We start from the raw sequence: 18,039 nt of genomic DNA on the forward strand, positions 1-18,039 counted from the left end.
CATGGCTCAGTATTGGGGCCAGTTCTGTTTAATATCTTTATCAATGATCTGGACAAGGGGATTGAGTGCACCCTCAGTAAGTTTGCAGATGACACCAAGGTGGGCAGAAGCGTTGATCTGCTTGAGGGTAGGAAGGCTCTACAGAGGGATCTGGACAGGCTGGATCAATGGGCCGAGGCCAACTGTATGAGGTTCAACAAGGCTCAGTGCTGGGTCCTGCACTTGGGTCACAACAACCCCATGCAACACTACAGGCTTGGGGAAGAGTGACTGGAAAGCTGCCCAGTGAAAAAGGACCTGGGCGTATTGGTTGACAGGCAGCTCTATATGAGCCAGCAGTGTGCCCAGGTGGCCAACAGCATCCTGGCTTGTATCAGAAATAGTGTGGCCAGCAGGACTAAGGAAGTGATCATCCCCCCCTGTATTCAGCATGGCTGAGGCTGCACCTCAAATACCGTGTTCAGTTTTGGACCCCTCACTACAAGACAGACACTGAGGTTCTGGAGTGCGTCCAGAGAAGGGCAACAAAGCTGGTGAAGGGTCTAGAGCACAAGACTTATAAGGAGTGCCTGAGGGAACTGGGGTTGTTTAACCTGGAGAAAAGGAGGCTTAGGGGAGACCTTATCACTCTCTACAACTGCCTGAAAGGAGGTTGTAGCGAGGTGGGTATCCATCTCTTCTCCCAATTAACAAGCGATAGGACAAGAGGAAATGATAGGACAAGTTGCGCCAGGGGCGGTTTAGATTGGGTATTAGGAAAAATTTCTTCACTGAGAAAGGGTTGTCGAGCATTAGAACAGGCTGCCCAGGGAAGCAATTGAGTCACCATCCCTAGAGGTATTTAAAAGAGGTATAAATGCGGCACTTAAGCAGTGCTAGGTTAATGGTTGGACTCAATCTTAAACGTCTTTTCCAACCTAAACAATTCTATGATTCTATTCTAATTTAAGAAAATAAAACAAATACAAATTTCATTTAGCATTTCAGAGGAGGAGAGTGAAGAACCCAACAAATTACTCACCAGAAAGAGGATCTTTGCCAATCATTAAAACATTTGGTAAATTCATTACAATCAGCTGCTGGAGGACCTCCTAAACAAAAGAGAACAACAGGCAAAGTTCAGTGTGAAGGAATCCCAATCAATCACACCACAAAGAATACAGAGCTCCACTGATTACAAAGCTTTTAACATACTGGCAGGTCAGAGGTCACAAGAGGAAGCCCCACTTGAGAGAGAAATCACTATTTGAAGATAGCATCAGGTTGCACAGCTAGCCTACACTAACCGCCTCTTTTAACAATGGCTAATATAGAACTTAAAGGGTCCCATGGCACTAATCAGGATAAATGTGCGGCCATGCCAGGCACACCAATCAGTCATGCCTTTACCCCAGGCATGACCTGTATTCATTTGATGTTCAACATACAGCTGCTGTCATGTTTCAGGGCATATAAATGCAGCTGGTTCAAAGGTACCTAAGCCATTCTGTGAAGTCTGAGTAATTCAAATAATTGGTCAAATTATTTCATGGGTCTGAGATTTTAATGATGGGTTGGGGAAGTAGGTGTGGGGGAAAGCTATAGAATAGGCATCTGGCACTGCTCAGAGAAACTGGATTTAAAGTTCTAGATTTGCCTGCATTGTTTTTAAAGAGGAGTAAAACAGATTTAAGTATGTCATAAACCTTGTTTAAAGGTCATTTTATTTTGAGGGAGATGAGGGAAGGGAGGTGCATTGCTTGGTCAGGTTCGACGGTTAAATGTCAGCTGCCTGAAGCTACTCTGAAATGACAGAACAGGCTTAAGGGAGAGGAAAGGCTACAAGCCTTGGGGCAGGCAAAACACTTAAATATAGACAAATAAATACGTTGCAAAGGGAACGCTGCATAGTAATACTATCAGCCATGCACCTCAGTAACATACAGAGTACAGGAGTACAGTTGTTAGCTTCAACCTGTAGTTACCAGCACCCATTTGTGATGACCCGAATAAAACATTTTGCAGACAAGTATTTATTTCACATAAAAAGCCTATGAGGAAAATGGTTGTGTGATTAAAACACCATGCTGGAATTCAGGAAACAAAAGTTCGCACATACAACTGTATCAGATGTTTGTCAGGTGCCTTTTCCCTGCCTGTCTCATTTCCCAGCCCACCTCTAGGCCACTGGGAGGGCACATGCATTGATACTTGCAGAGCATTTAGAGCCAGGGGAAAAAGTACTGCAGCCAAGCACAGAAACACACTTCCTGAAACAATCACCCATTCACCCAAACACTTCCCCTCCAAGTTACCCCATTGTTATTTCTCTGCTTTCAAAGTTACCATAGGAGGAAAATTAAGCTTGACTGAAAGAGGAAGTATTTCACTGAGCCTGCGGCATTTGATAAGTAATCAGAGTGGATATTCTTAAAAAAAAAAATGTTTTGGACATATTTTATTCCTTTTTCCTCTGATCCATACCCAAAACGTATTCCTCAGCAGTTTCTCTTTTGGATAAAGTAGAAACATCTTGGTGTCACAGCTTGATGGGGGTTTTGGTGCTGTTAAGAAAGAAGGCTCTACAAACCTTTATGCAATGTGAAGTTTGGCTAACGCAGACCAAGCATTCGCTGAGTCATTAGCCAAATGCATTTTATAGTTTGTGCATTTGATACACATTAAACAAAGTTTGTTTGCACCTGTTACCAAAACAGGTGCAAAACCCACTGGCTTTAACAGCACATGGCTGGACTGCAATATCTGCTATGACAATGCAGCATGGCACTGAGACTTTAAACAAAAAAACAGAATTTACATATATGGAAGTATTGGGCTTTAACCAGCAATTTCCATGGCAAAAAAGAGAAAGAATTGTGCTTCCAGTCACCCAGCCATGGAGCGGCACTGAGGCAGGAATGCATAAGGAATTTGTGTTGTCTTTGTGTAATCATCAGATCGCTAGCTATTTAACTGGCAGACACAAAAGACATTACAGCTAACCTTTATGCTGTTAACATTCCCATGAGCTCCTTCTGTAAAATTATTTGAGTATACCATCCAACATAACCACAAGTGAATGCCCTTGTGGCTGTTTTAATTTAGTATTTTCTGGCAAGAATCCGACAGTCACCGAATACAAGCAGAAATGGCCCCAAGCCTGCGAAGAGTGATTTCTTAATTCAGATTGAAAGATTCAAATTGGTGCAAGAGGTGATACTCTGACCTATTTATTTTTAAAACAAATTATTTAAACAGGTAACTATCTTTACTGTTCTAAATGCCTTCTCCTTCAGATTAGTGCTTATGATGATAATACCTAGCTGTTAGGTGGTGCTGCTCACCAGTAGATCTCAACACTTTATAAAGGAAGGTCAATGTAATTGCCCTCCTTTTTCAAGATCAGGAAAGTGAGTCAAAGAAACAAAGTTACTTCAGTTTAATAAACTATCTGCTAACAGAGATGCACCAATGAACCATCCACTCGCACAGCAAGTGTGAGATAAAATGTGGTAACTGAAAGCTCTTACACTGACACTGATGAATTTAGCTCAGATTTTGTCCAGACTAAAACCACAGAAAGTCAGTAAGGCTCAGCTGACAACCAACAACTGACTCAGTAGCTGGGATAATGTGACTGTGTCTCAGATCAACTGCTTAAAATCCCACATCTGGAAATATAACCAAAGTCCCCTCCCCTAAGAGCTAATCAGGAATTCTTCAATTTTTATCCACTTATCAATATTTTCTTGTTTTCCTTATCTGAAGCAGCAATAACACAGATTAACAAGTAAAATGCTGTGCCTCAGTCTGGCCTCTGTTCCCCTCACATTTTACCATCCCACCTTGAAGGCCCTGCAAAGTCAAACTCGGGCTTCAGGAAGGAAGCTGTGCTGTTACAGCCTGTGTGTGAACTGGCATGAAGGGACGACAGGCTCCACAGACCCGACTGTCTCCCAGGGTACAACCACACTGGACATTGGGTTAACCTGGACACACCGATGAAGCCCAGCCAGCAAAAGAAATGGGAGATAAAAATGCAACATTTCCCCACAAGGACAGCAAGTTATTGTATTATGTAAAATGATGCTGTTATACTTGAAATCAAACACAGTTGCGAAACACCTCAACAGAGGCAGAGATGGCATTTATGTGTCCTGCCTCAGGCAACCGGCATGGCGAGGGGCAGCACACCCAGGCAGGAGCTGCTGGAGAGCAAAGAAGGGTTTTCAAACACTTTAAATAGCCCGCAAAAACCCACAGTACTCCAGAGAGCAATTGTACAAGCAAAAAATCTAATTCCTCACGTGAACAACCTTTTAATCATTTTTACAGCACAACAAATCTTGGTTAAACAGTAAAGGTTATAGCAACAACATATGGTAACAATCTCCCTGATTATTAGAACAATTAGGGTCCGACCTGCCAGCTTTACACCTAGACCATTAACCAACTTGGAGGCCAGCTACTGCAAGTCCTTCAGACTACGGTTTGCCTCTTTTTTTGTTGCTGTTGCTAATGCGATTTCCATGAAAACATAAGGTTGGTATTGGAAGTGTTAAGGAATCCAATTCAAAACAAAACCCCATTGGGCCTTGGTGCAGCATCTGTAGATGTCTGAAATGCTCCTCTACCAAAGATCAGGATATTTTAAGCTTGAATAGATTTGTCCAAAATCTCAGCTCTTTTGACAGCAGTGATGGTTGCAAGAATGGATTCTTCTAGTTAGCAGGTGAACACCACTATCGCAAAAATATAGAGATCAGCAGCCAGTTCTTACACTACTTGAGCCAGACCCCCAAACTCAGTAGATAAAGTCCACAAAGGTTTCTGCATGCTGAGTTACATGACCCCACATCGATAGGGAGGGCTTTCTAAGTGAAGGTCAAACTGGATGTTCAGTCCTTGATCATGCTCTCTGCTGTCCTTGCCTGCAAAGATGTGGAACATGAAGCAGGCTGAGACAACTCTGGCAGATCTGAGCAACAACAAGGATACTGCCTAAGCCAGAGGTAAGTTTTGCTGAAAGCAGCTAGGCACTCCAGGACTGGTACCCCAAGGATTCAAAAACATTATTAAATTACCTAGAAATCATGAGGTTAAACATAAATAAATAAATGCTGTGTTCTCATTAGCAGTCTTCTTGCATCTAAGCCCTTGCTGTGCACTCGCTTCACATTTGCAGCTCTTCGCAATCACTTTGCTAAGAAAGAAGCTTTGAAAAAGGTAAAGCCAAGATTCCCCCACATTGATTCTAGCAGTCAAGGGCTTTAAGAAAAAAAATCGACACCTATGAGATTCAGGATAAAGTTCTAAGCAGCAAGTTAAGTGCTTAGGCTTATTAAGAGCATGAACAAACATTCATTCCCTCCATCTAAAAGTTTCTAACTCGTTTCTGGAGTGCTGAGGCACATTTTATCTACTCTTTTTATCCTTTCAAGATCACACACACCAGATGTTTGCTCTCTGCCTCAGATCATCAGAAGACATGTAGTGGCAGCTTTCACTCTCAAGTCACCATGGTCACATATTAACGTTTTATTTACCTGTAACAGGGCAAATGGGCCCCTTGTAATTTTTTAGAAACAAAGTCTTCTTGGGCCATACTAGACTTCAGTACACATTTGCTTCTTAAAAATACAAGTGCAACAGCATGGAATAAAATGGTCTTAAGGTATTGTTCTTGGCTTCATTTTTAAGTCCCAATGTAAGCATGCCAACCACTCTTGCAAAGAACACATTGCTAGGAAAGGAGTAGGCAAAATTGTCCTTTCCATGACTGAGAGACCAGGCAAATACAAAGTCTACACAAAAACTTTCCCCTGCACTGCAGTACAACACAGCATTAATGTAGAGTAACTAACTACTAGCTTCTCATGCAGAATTAAATTAACCTCTGCGTGAATCCTAAGCAAGAAGCAAGTACTAAATAAATTATGTAAGAAGAACGGCAGTCTACCGGCCATTGTAATTCAACGCTCAAGCCAAGCAATTCCATTTAAGTATATTGCTTAGCTATAAAATGCTAATTGCCCAGCTGACTGGAAGCCAAATGGTGCTTTCCTACTTAAAATGCCCATGAGGAAAAACCATCACCAGCTTTATTTATACCAGCAAGCACAAGCACTACCTAGCCAGGGCATCTGGCTTACATTTCAGCGGCAACTCAGGCCAACAGAGGAAAGTTCAGCAGAGTCCTATCTATGCAGCACAACCGACATCTTTCTCTGATAAGCTCAGTATGGATCAGTAAACATCCTTGGAGTGGGAAACATTTGGTGAAGGAGATACTACATGCTTAGATAAGGTCTCAGCAGGAGTCATCTGCACCAGCTCAGAGCCTCTCAGCAGCAGGATGGGGTGGCAGCTTTGCCCCTACACATCTTAAGGATGCTACCACAAAGACAGGCTGGGAGCTGCGTTTCCCAGGCAAGGCGCACTCCAAGTCCAAGGGACAACTGAACTCAAGCTTTTCTGGAATCAGAACTCTAAGGAAAAGTGAACACTCAGGCTAATGAACAAGTTTTAACATTTCAACATATTTTAGACTGCAAACTGAGACACAGGGTTGTATTTTACATATGGCTTTTCAAAGTTTCCAGTTTTGTTTTAATATCATAATGAAAACAAGTTATTCTGCAGCCTACAACAAGGAGGTTATTTTAAAGGAAAAAAATATTTGTCTTCTCATATAAACTTTTTTTTTTACTATAATTATCTGAGGAGTTATTAATGGTGTCAGGCAAATAATTTATAGCAAGATTCTGTAACCTGTATAACAGGGTCCCACAAAAGATTAGACAAGATGAAACAAGCTGTTGCAGGGGAATGACAAGGAAGTGAAACACAAACAGGTCTTTTATTGAGATGTTTTCCATGTACACCTTACCATGCCAGCAAGCCTGATGACACCGTGCATGTGACTCAGTACTCACTGTCTCCCTGCCAACACATTATATACATGACAAAATTTGACTAAGAACTTCGCTCATCTCCACAACAATTATATTTGTTATGCAACGGACTAGAGGATTAGCTGTCTTTAAAGGGATTTTTTTTTTTCCTGAAAACCAGCAAATTACAAAGCACACTTCTAAAGACCCTTCATGTGGAAACCCAAAAGCCACTAAAATAACTGTTGCCTCATCTGCTGAAAATAATCAGTTCTGACAATCGTAGACTGATCTCAGTGGGAGGGGATGTGAAGGAATCATACCTAGTCTTAGCTACATTTAGCCTGTGCGGGGTGCAGATAACCCACAAAACAACAGAAATATACTCAATGTAGAAGTATACTTATTTCTTATAAATATATTTTTTTAATCACACATATACAATTTGCATGGCACATAATAGAGTATCATATAAAAAACCTAGAAAGGACCAAGACACAATCATCCACCCAATTCATTGTTATGGCTCAGGTTTTGTTATTTGTATTAGAGTAGTGCAGAGGTCCCAGCCAGGAGCAAAACCTCATCTGCTGCAAGCTGTACAAATACATAGTGAGACACCCCTGGAACAAAGAGCTTGTCATATATATGCAAGATGTCAGTAGGCTGACGAAAAAATAGTAACATGCAACAGAGCAAGGAAATGAAAATAAGATTCCGTGGTTATAATGTGATCCATTGTGCACACTGTCACTGCTTTATGAACTGGTTAAATCAGCTGCTCCAGGCTGGCACAGAACTAAACCACTCTGGATATCAGAGGGCAAGGCAAGCAAGTCCTGATAAAAACATCTGCATTAAGATCAATTAAAATTGTTTACAGTGCACATTGTTTACATCATATAACAAAAATTCTATGTATATTTAAATAAAGGTACTTTTATATATGTAAAAACTATTTTAGGACACAATTAGTTCTACTTCTAGCCCAGTGGAACAAATAATGGAGAAGTTGCCACTCCTACACACACCAGTTGCAGAGGAAATATTTTTTTCTTAAATCAAACTAAATACAAAAATGTACATTTACTTCTAAAGTATGAAGTGAAACGTTCAATGGCTATGTTAACAGCAGATTTCCTACCCTAGTTTCACTGACTCCAAGATGAATCACTTATGTTAATACAACATACAGCTCTATGGTTGTGCCTAGTGGCAATATTGATTTGACCCAGAGAAGAGAAAATCCAATTGTGAAGCACTGTGTTCTCCTGCTTTTATTGCCAGCAGCACCCTTGACTAATTTACCTACTTTACTGAAAATAAAAAGCCTACTGATTTATCCTCAACTTCCCTACAAATCATGTGCAAGTGACTTCACATGTTTATAATAGTATCCAGACAAATTACTTGACTTCTATTTTATTTCACCTTAGATTTGTCCTGGGGTGGTTTATGCAGTAACAGGGCATATGGAATGTGCTGTGTTAAAGGCCTGTCACTTGACATTACAAATATAACTAGCTAAAATGCAATCCATCTGTTCAACATGCTTCCAGTTAATCTGTAGTGGTCTCTAAGGACCGTAATAATTTAGCCTAACACACATTAAAAAGAAACATCACAGGCCATCAGAACAGACATGAAGCACTTCTGAGTTCTCTGAAACTCAGCAGCAAGCCCACTCATTTGCTTTAAAAGGAAGCCAGTTTTCCCATATGCGGTTTGAGCTTATTTTGCTGGAATAATAAAGCCAAAAGTTTTCACATCAAACTCTAAAACTGAGCAAGTATATTTTAGTCTTTAACACCGAAGCTTGCTACCAAAGTACATTAATCACGCAGAGCTCTGAGGTACTAACTCTGATCCACCGCCCTTGTTCACTGGAGTGAAAATATTTACAATATTAAAATACAGTTTGCCATCAAGAAACAAACATCAACTCAATAAAAGCATTTCTAGGAAGATTATGTACAAGATGTGTTTTCTATCACTCTTCTTATTACAGGTATTTCTAAAACTTGGGGTTTTATATGTTTATATGGAACAGAGACAGTAAACACCTAACTGGGCACATGATACTAGTTCACATAAAATACACTGAATTTGTTAACACAATTTCTATACTGCCATGAAGAAGTGCAAAAATAATCAACCCAAGGCAAGCATACAGTGAGTTGTGGAGCTTATTTAGAGGTTCAGAGCGAGAGATCTGCATTGCAACTTCAACACTGCAATATGAGTCCCAGTGTCTGAAAAAGCACCAAGAACTCCAAAGAAGTAGCCAACCACTGGAGTGACAATCATAATGCAATGCCTGAAAAAGCAGCAGCCAAGTGTACAGGAATACAAAGGAGTCAGAGATCGGAAGATGCGAGAATACCAGTTACACATCACAGCAATATTGCTTTCCCAAAGATCAATAGTGAACAGAAGCTACGTAGTGTAAACGTACACACATTTTGCACTTTTGCCAGTATCATTTATTAGTATAAATGTTGTTTGAAAGAGAATGATGCATCTTGGGGGAAACTGTAAAACAAACTGTTAATTCCAGAAGGGCAAAGCAATTGTGATAAGATCCATTTTGAGGTTCTCTAGTACAAATATCAAAAAGTCAAATCAAAGCCATTAAAGTTTAAATAAGAAAACAAATCTGTGAAAGTAGAAAAAAATTAATAAAACTGGGAGGAGACACACACACAGGAATGGGATACTTTCATGATTTCTAATTAATTCCTTGTTATGAACATATTTTAGTAGCAAACAGAAAGCCTAACAGAGGTGATCGAGTTCAACGTGAATGCACGAGTCAAAATTTCATCAATGACTAAGGGTAACAGAAGTAAAACAAATATCCAAGTTTGCTGTTACTGATACTCCTAGGTCCTGTTCGAAGCAGAAACTCGCCAGTAATTTTCAATCTATCCCTCAGTCCCAAAAAAAAACCCAAGCTGATGTTACCCTGCCACTCTTATTAATGCTAAGTAACATCCTACTGTCTCAGTAGCCCTCTTGATTGCCACAGGGTCAGCTCACAAAAAATATTTCTCATTGTTAGCATATGGTGCCATGCCTTTTCACTACATCCAAACATCCTCAGAGTTGCTCAGATATAAAGTAGATAATGCTTAGAAACAAGCACAAACTTGCTCAGTTTTCCAGGATAATACTCCCTGAATAAACAAGATTTAATTCACATTACACTGGTAAACCATTTTGAGAAACTTGAATGGATGGTACTGGAGAAATGCGGAAAACGACACCTAGAAATGGAGGAACAGTAAATATATGGACAGCATTCAGGCAGTAATGACCAACAGCGATTTTATGTGATAAAACATGTAGGTTATCGGTTTACATGGCTCATTTTGAAATGCATGAAAATCTTGCAGTCTGTAATTTAGGAAAAATGGTAATCCCAAGACAATTTTTTCTCCCAGTGAAGAAAAGTGTTGTGACAGTGCTTGAGGAATACCAGAGAGAGAACTGAACAACTGGTCTGTTAGCACTCATCCTATTCTCTCTCCCCAGCCCCCTAACATGTATATAAATGTGAAGAAAAAAAATTTAAAATCAATTAAGTTTAAATTAAACTGATTAATTTCCAAAAGCTTAAAGATTTTTAACCATGAGTTTCCAACAAGCTTAAACCTTCTTGTGCTTGGGCAGCTTACGGGCAACCTAGTATTGAACAACAAATTAACATTTCAGAAAGCATGCAAACAGTCACTATGCCATCAGTTTATTATCAAACTTCAACAGAGGACAGCAGCATGGGCAAGTGAGGTTCTTGCAGCATTTGCAAACAACCATGCAAAAATCCATGTTGGATTTACAGGAGAGGGAAGTTTTCAGCTGATCTGAAGAGAAGGCATAGCAGGTACAGGGACAAGCTATCCCACCCTGTAAGGATGCCTGACCAACAATAAGATGCTACAGGACAAATGAGGTGGTTGGGGAAGTACAGGGAAGGAAAGATTTTATTGATAATGTCTGTAGGTTAAAACAAAGCAGCTCATACATGCTACTCATCTGATTACGTTAGCTGTTTTCTCATTCATCTCCTGCGACAACATGACCTTCTCATCACTGAGAGCTTTCTCTTGCAGGCAAACTCCTGTTATAAACCAGTTACCAGGGGCACTAAAATCTCAAATACCAATAATGTAGAGTCCTCGCAGTTCAGGCCTGCCCCAGTCAAATACTCCTAGAAAACTTCAAGGGGTATCGTTCCAGGTTAATGTTATGAGCCTTCCAATTATTTTGAAGCAGAATTTATATCCAACATCATTACCTCAACATATCACTGCATTATCAGTATCATCTAATTTACCCAATATCAACAAGGTCAAACACCCAGACAGTTCCTAGTCAGATTTGCCAGATTTGCAGCAGTCTGCAAATTTTTTCTTAAGGTGGGTAGAGGGAGAAGCTTCAAGTCAGACCATATGGTTCTTCCACGCACAGATGTACAGTGGTGTTTCTCTTTATAGCCAGCAGATTGCCCCAGGCAGCTAACATGCAAGAGATTTCAAAGACCATCAGTGCTTCTTGCACTGTACAGGTGCAGAAGCTGCAGTAAGTTTTATGTGGCTTTCCCAAAGTAACCCAAGCACTCTTGTGAAAGAAAACACTCCCAGCATTTACTGTGTCAATCACCAGTTTTACCATTAGCACTGTGCTGCAGTTATAATAGGGAAAAAAAAAAAAAAAAAGACAACCACAGAAACTAGCAGTGGTAAAAGCTAATAGTGAATAAAATGGGAGAGGGCAGGGAGAGGAAATAGGGGTCATCTCCTCAAAATAGCCTCTGGGCCTCTCATCGTTCCCTTTCTGGATTTTCTAGGCTTATTTGTTTTCAGTAGCAAACAACCCTTCTAACTGCAGAGTTACTGAGCACCCCCTTGGGATGCAGTTACTATACGAAGGAGACACAGCCATTTGAGTTGATGCTTGACTATTCACAGAGCTTACTACCAATAATTTGCACCTCGACAAAGCCAAGTCAGGCATAACCCACAGGCAATTACCAGGTCTGGCTGCCAGGGAGAGCCTCCCCGGTCTTCCCAACTTGTTACCGAGGAGGTGACAGAGGAACCTCCTCCTCGGTCCCACCCCAAGACTTTCACTGGCATCTGACCCCTTTGTAAACTGCCAGCCTGGAGCTACCCTGACAAAAAGGGATGCTGCTTCAGGATGCTCAGCCCTGCTCAGCCCTCATCAGCCGCCCAAGGCAAGTGGGTCCAAGTGGGTACCTGGGGCATTCCCAATACATCCTCAGCTGCAGGACACTGGGGCTCGGGTCCCATCCTGTGCCATCCCCATCTCAGCCAAGTTCACTCATTGCCCCCACCCTCTGGGCATCACATAGCAACAGAAATACTATGCTCTAGCAGAAATTGATGTACATATATGTCTCTATATACATATATACACACACAGTTATGCGTATACATGTGTTTCCATTACTTCTCTCCACTATTACTTGGAATTACTACACCTGCTCAAACCTGGGACAAGCAAAATCCTCTGGAAACACCATTAGATTTGCTATACATAAGACTGTCCCACGTTCAAGCATTTAGAGTCCCATGGCTTAGCAACGAGAGCATTAGTTTTACCACGCAACACACAGCAACAAGCTGGCTTCTTAAACACACAACACTGAAAAGTCTTCAAAAATGACAAAGTGTGACACTTTGTGTACTTGATAAAATTTAAGGTTAGTCTTTCAGCGTCAGGAAAATCCCGTTACTCAAGTTACTCTGAGCCTGAGAAATTATACAAAAAAAAAAATTAGCTGCTCTGACACTTCCCTTAAAAAAAAAAAGTGAAAACTCAAACATTTTGAACAAGGAAAACCACAACACAACGTGGTGTGGTACATTAAAATCTTAAATCTCCAATCATTATATCCTCCCTTATGACTGATGCATCCTATACACTCTTACAAAACCCAGTCACCTTCCACACTCTATTTCACACATGTGCAAGAGAAAAAACACATTAAAAGTTAATGGTGAAAACCCACCAAGCCACAATGAGTCCACAATTCAAGTAGCAGTTAATATCACAAGATAACAAAGATCTCCTTACTGTTGCAACTACACAGCAGGAGTAATATTTCATATTCAAGAAGAGTTATGGCAAAAAAGATAAAAGAAAGGAAAAAGTCACTTCCCACAACTGCCACAATTTCACCTATACACAAAACAGGAAACAGCCAATGTCCCTGTGTGGCAGCTGCTAGGCAAAATTTACTTATCAATGGGAATCCAGGCTATGCATTCACACACATATGCATGCTTGCACATGCAAACACTCTCTCAAGAAGAATTTTCACTCTTGCCAGTTCTTAACAGTGCTCCTTTAAGTATCTGAAATGACTGATTAACCCTGTTTAATACAATCTGTGTAATCTACTGTGAATCTTGCAGATAACTCGTAACTGTTAATATAAATTAAATCAGCAGAGCTTTACCCTTCTTGCTCCCCCACCAGCCTCATACCACAGGCCTCAATTTAAGAGTTCTCTTTCACAACAGCCCTAGCAGACAGCTTAGGCAGACTTAAGCAGCAAAGGTGAGCTTCTGATGTAGAAAACCTGCTTAAATAATTGTTGCGCATTTTTAAAAAATACTTTCCCTGGTTTATACTTTTCTTCATCAGTACTTACCAGTAGTCACAGCACACTTTATGCGTACAACACCCCGGGAATACCCATGATATCATAAAAAAATGTGAAGGGTGCAGTTGCACCCTAGAAGATACTTTTCTTTATGCCATCTGTCACAGAAACAGGAGTTGTGTCACTATGTTATTATGAACATTCAGAAAATATTAAAATCTAATACTCCTGCTATGCCAGTTCTAAGGCTTCTGACCACTGGATTTTCTATGTCAACAAAATACAATTTTCTCTTAAGCTGTGATATTTAGTGTTTTCCTGAAAGCAAGCCTTATCTATCATGTACTCATACGAAAGCCTCGACTAAATTGAAAAAGTGACTTTCAAGACCTTGCATCTACTGAGGAAAACCTTAAAAATGGTCACAAGATTCAAAACCAGCAAGAACCCTCAAACACAAGGAGCTGCTCTGGCTACAGGCAGAAAAAGCAGAACTATGCACAGTAGCAAAACCCTTTTGTATTACTAGAGCAATTTTTCAAGTATACTTCTTAATCTTCAGTGCCCTTTCATGGCACATGAAGGTGGCAGGCATGTATGTTTCCAGGCAATTTCCAAGCTGCCTCACATGTGGATCCTATCCCTTACCTACATTAGCAGAGCTCAGGTTTACTATTTAAGCAACATAATCGAGGGAAACTTAATACGACATATTAAGTGACTTGCGCTCCCTATCAACCAGATCACAAAACAACAGCAGTGCAGCCGTGATGGGCTGGCCTCTCAGCTAGCTGAAAGCAGAGGAGGGGCGTGTAAATCCCCAGAAAGATTGCTCAAGGCAAGAGCAATTCAAGCCTCAGGCTGCAAAGAGCAACACCACCTACGGTCTAGCACATTTAGCCTGCGTTGCTCTGTAAAAATAAAGACTATTAGAATTTTAAAAGATACATGTTACACAAGTTTATAGTTGTTGCAACTACTGAGCAGCAGATCTAAGCCTAGCAGTGTTCAAAGCATGCCAAACCTCCTCGGTGGTCCTAGAAGCACCCTCGGACGAGATTTTAAGGGGCATTACAATCAGAGAAAGGTAGCACAAGCAATATTTTATCAGCAGAGAGTGTTTACACCCTTAACTTCAGTGAAGCACAAAACCTTGGCAAGGAGATCCAGCTGTAGAACAGGGAAAGGTCCACTGCAAACTCCAAAATGTTGGCAATGTTAAGTGCTGGAGTAAGGACTCTTTTGTTCTGGTTTACACACACCTTTTCACATAACTTATTAAAATGACTCTCCATCGTTGTTTAAACATACTTTGGTGGAGGTATTGAGTTACGTCGACAAACCTGTTTTTTGCTGAGAACATCATGAATTGGTTGAGTGATGAATGGCTGATCAGAAACTGGAGCTCTATGGGAATTACTGCAGTCACTCACCAAAAGAAATGCTGCAGCAAAGCAATTTGTGCTCTTCAAACCTACAGAAATAGTTTGCATTTTGACGTTGGACATCTGACTAATGGTCTTACTTCTCAGTGCTCAGAAAACATGCAGCCCCCACTAATTTTAAAGGGATAAACAGATGCTTACTATTAGGATAAAATAATCAGAGAAAATCCAGCAGTTACAATACAGTACCCGAATGCAAATCTAGATGCTCTGGCACCTCAGTAGTACTACCTGAATTCACCATTCCCCTAAATCTCAGCATAAGCCAATGTTTGTATCTCCACAATATTAAGGCATATGATAAATATAAGGTGCTAAAATCAGGCATTTAAGTTTGAATCTCCAAGCTAAGCAATTTCTATTGACAGTGTAAACATGCAGATCTGCTAGGTCTCCAGAATTTACTACTGAATATTAACAGACAGTAGTGAAAAAATGGAATTTCCCCTGAGCTGATCTACAGTCACTGATGTCACTTTCTATGCAGCAATACAGAAAGAGGCACAACCGAAACTGAAAATAAAAAGAGCGTTTGCCACGTTTCAGATTAGTAGATACATGATTCCTTGTGAATTTGGACCGAAAGTCATTCTCACGAGGTAGAGGCAACAGCCCCTTTGAAATTGGCTCAGCACAACGCGGGCAGGAACTAAGCAAACTTCTTCAAACAGCTCTGCCAACACCATTCAGCTCCAAGCTGCAAAACTCCTGCTGTTTCAAACTCAGGGCCTCCTGTGAGCAGACTGCTGATTACACCAGGTTGTATGGCAGGTTTTTGATATGTGCAGAGGGCAGAAGAATGAGAATAAAACCTGCCCACTGGTCATGTTAAATAAAAGATTTCACACCACAGAAAGAAAAAGGACACTTTGCCATCTATTCATTCCCTTGCCCCCCATTAAAGAGAAAATATACTGTAGTACGCTATACACATACTCTGCTCTGTGTGTACAACTCATGCAAGTGTTACTGGACATGCTACTGTCATGAAAGAGAAACGGCAGACAGCACATGTATCAGAGAAATGAAAGGGTGTGAACAGAAGGTAAAAGGAACAGAGAGATAGTGACTTGGATAGTTTTGAGGAGGAGGAAGGTTTCAGTCCGGGGGCAGGTAGGACTAGGTAGGAAAATGCTCAGGAGGAGGAAGAGAGGGCTAAATACAAGGGATGGTCCAGATCGTTTTATGTCAGCATAAAAGCCAGACTGGCATCTAAATACAGGGGCAGGCAGATTGGTGAATAAACAGGATCAACAGTTGACTACTTTGTTCATAAATCAGTCAGCACCAAATATAAGAAAGTTACAAAAGGAGAGGGCATGTCTGGAACATCAACATCTCAGTTAACAGAAAATGCTGCAATTTTAGCAACTGCTTTTGCTTAAGCACAGACCTCCTCTGGGGAAGAAGTTTCCCCAAGGGGACAAAAACCAGGAGGAAATACAAGAAAGATAATCTCTCTGGGAAGGGATCAGTGTGTGATCTGCAAGGAAAAGGGACACTGAAAAAAAAAAAAAAAAAAAAAGAATGCCCAAAGAGACAATCAGTTAATTGGATACCCCTGTCTGCACCCACTTCAGAGGCAGACTTATTTATGATCAGTATGGAAGACTCAAATTGACAGGGACCAGGGGTTGAGGAATTAAAACTCCCTAGCCAAACTCCTGCTTTCCGTTAAACTGGGAAATGAGACAGTTAAACTTCTAGTTGATACAGGGGCAACATATTCAGTACTAAATAATTGTAAGAGACCCATGAGCAAATTCTTTATGTCAGTGATTGATGCCACAGGGTGGAAGGAAAATCAGCTGTTTTTCCAGCCTTTGAAGTTTGGAATTAGGAACAGAGTGTTAACCCATCAATTTCTTTATATACCAGATTGCCCTACGCCACTAGTAGGACAGGACATATTAAATAAACTGAATGCATAAATCACTTTTGAAAAAGGGAAAGTCTAAATCCATATTCCTGAAAATAAAGCTTTAGATGCACAAGTCTTTATGTTACAGAGGGAAGCTGAGTTACAGGAGGTACCTTCAGAAGTAGAAGATGCTGCGATTCCTATTGTATGGGTCAGAGGAGTCTTGGGAGAATCCAGAAGAGCAGAACCAGTAAGAATTGACCTTAAACCAAGATCATCCCCAGTAAGAATTAAACAGTATCCTCTAAAGCTGGAAGCTAGAAATGGATTGGTGCCAACGATTGAGAAATTCTTAAAGTACAAGTTATTAGTAGAATGTGAGTCAAAATACAACACCACCATTTTACTGGTTAAGAAGGCCAATAGTAAGGATTACCAGTTGGTCCAGGACCTGTGGGTAATAAATCAGGTAACCCAGGATATTCATCCTGTAGTGGCAAATCCATACACATTGTTAACAACCTTCACTGAAGAACAGGGTTGGTTCACAGCCTGAGACTTGAAAGACGCATTTTTCTGCATTCCCCTTGATATTAGAAGTCAGGAGCTCTCTGCTTTGGAGTGGAAAATCCAGAAATAGGGAGAAAAACAAAATATACCTGGACAGTTTTACCTCAAGGCTTTAAGAACAGCCCAACAATCTTTGGAAATCAATAGGCAAAAAAGTTAGAAATTTGGAGAAAAGAAAATCACCAAAGAACTTTTTACAGTATGTGGATGATATTTTGATTGCAGCAGAGACTGAGGAACAATGTCTTGCCCTGACCATAAGCCTTTTGAATTTCCTGGGCATCAGTAGATACTGAGTGTCAAAGGACAAGGCCCAGATTGCCCAAAAATCAGTTACATATTTGGGATTTGGAATCCTGAAAGGCCAGACACAGCTAGGATCCAAGCACAAAGAGGTCATCTGCTGCCTCCCTGAGCCCAGAACTGAGAGAATTACAAGCATTCCTGGGGAATGGTGGGATGGTGCTGCCTATAGATCATTAACTACAGATTATTAGTGAAACCTCTCTATGAGATGTTAAAAGATTCCCACAACAAGTATCTTGATCGAACTGACAACAGCAGAACTACATTTAAGCAATTAAAATGGTAGCAGCAATAGTATTGCTAATCCAGGAAGCCTACAAGTTTACTCTGAGACAAAAGATTACTGTATATGTT

At 40.6% G+C, this 18,039-nt stretch overlaps 1 protein-coding gene across 2 annotated transcripts in view; it reads right to left on the reverse strand.

Annotated features, from left to right (window-relative positions):
• The window catches only part of CCDC88C (coiled-coil domain containing 88C), a 107,552-nt gene that overhangs the window by 60,143 nt on the left and 29,370 nt on the right, over nt 1-18,039 (reverse strand). For both annotated transcript variants that reach the window (XM_074824950.1, XM_074824949.1), the window contains exon 4: nt 1,022-1,091. In XM_074824950.1, coding sequence (XP_074681051.1) covers nt 1,022-1,091 — 70 coding nt within the window. The remainder of the gene's footprint in view (nt 1-1,021; nt 1,092-18,039) is intronic.

Source organism: Strix aluco, chromosome 4, assembly GCF_031877795.1.
Source record: "Strix aluco isolate bStrAlu1 chromosome 4, bStrAlu1.hap1, whole genome shotgun sequence".
NCBI lineage: Eukaryota > Metazoa > Chordata > Aves > Strigiformes > Strigidae > Strix > Strix aluco.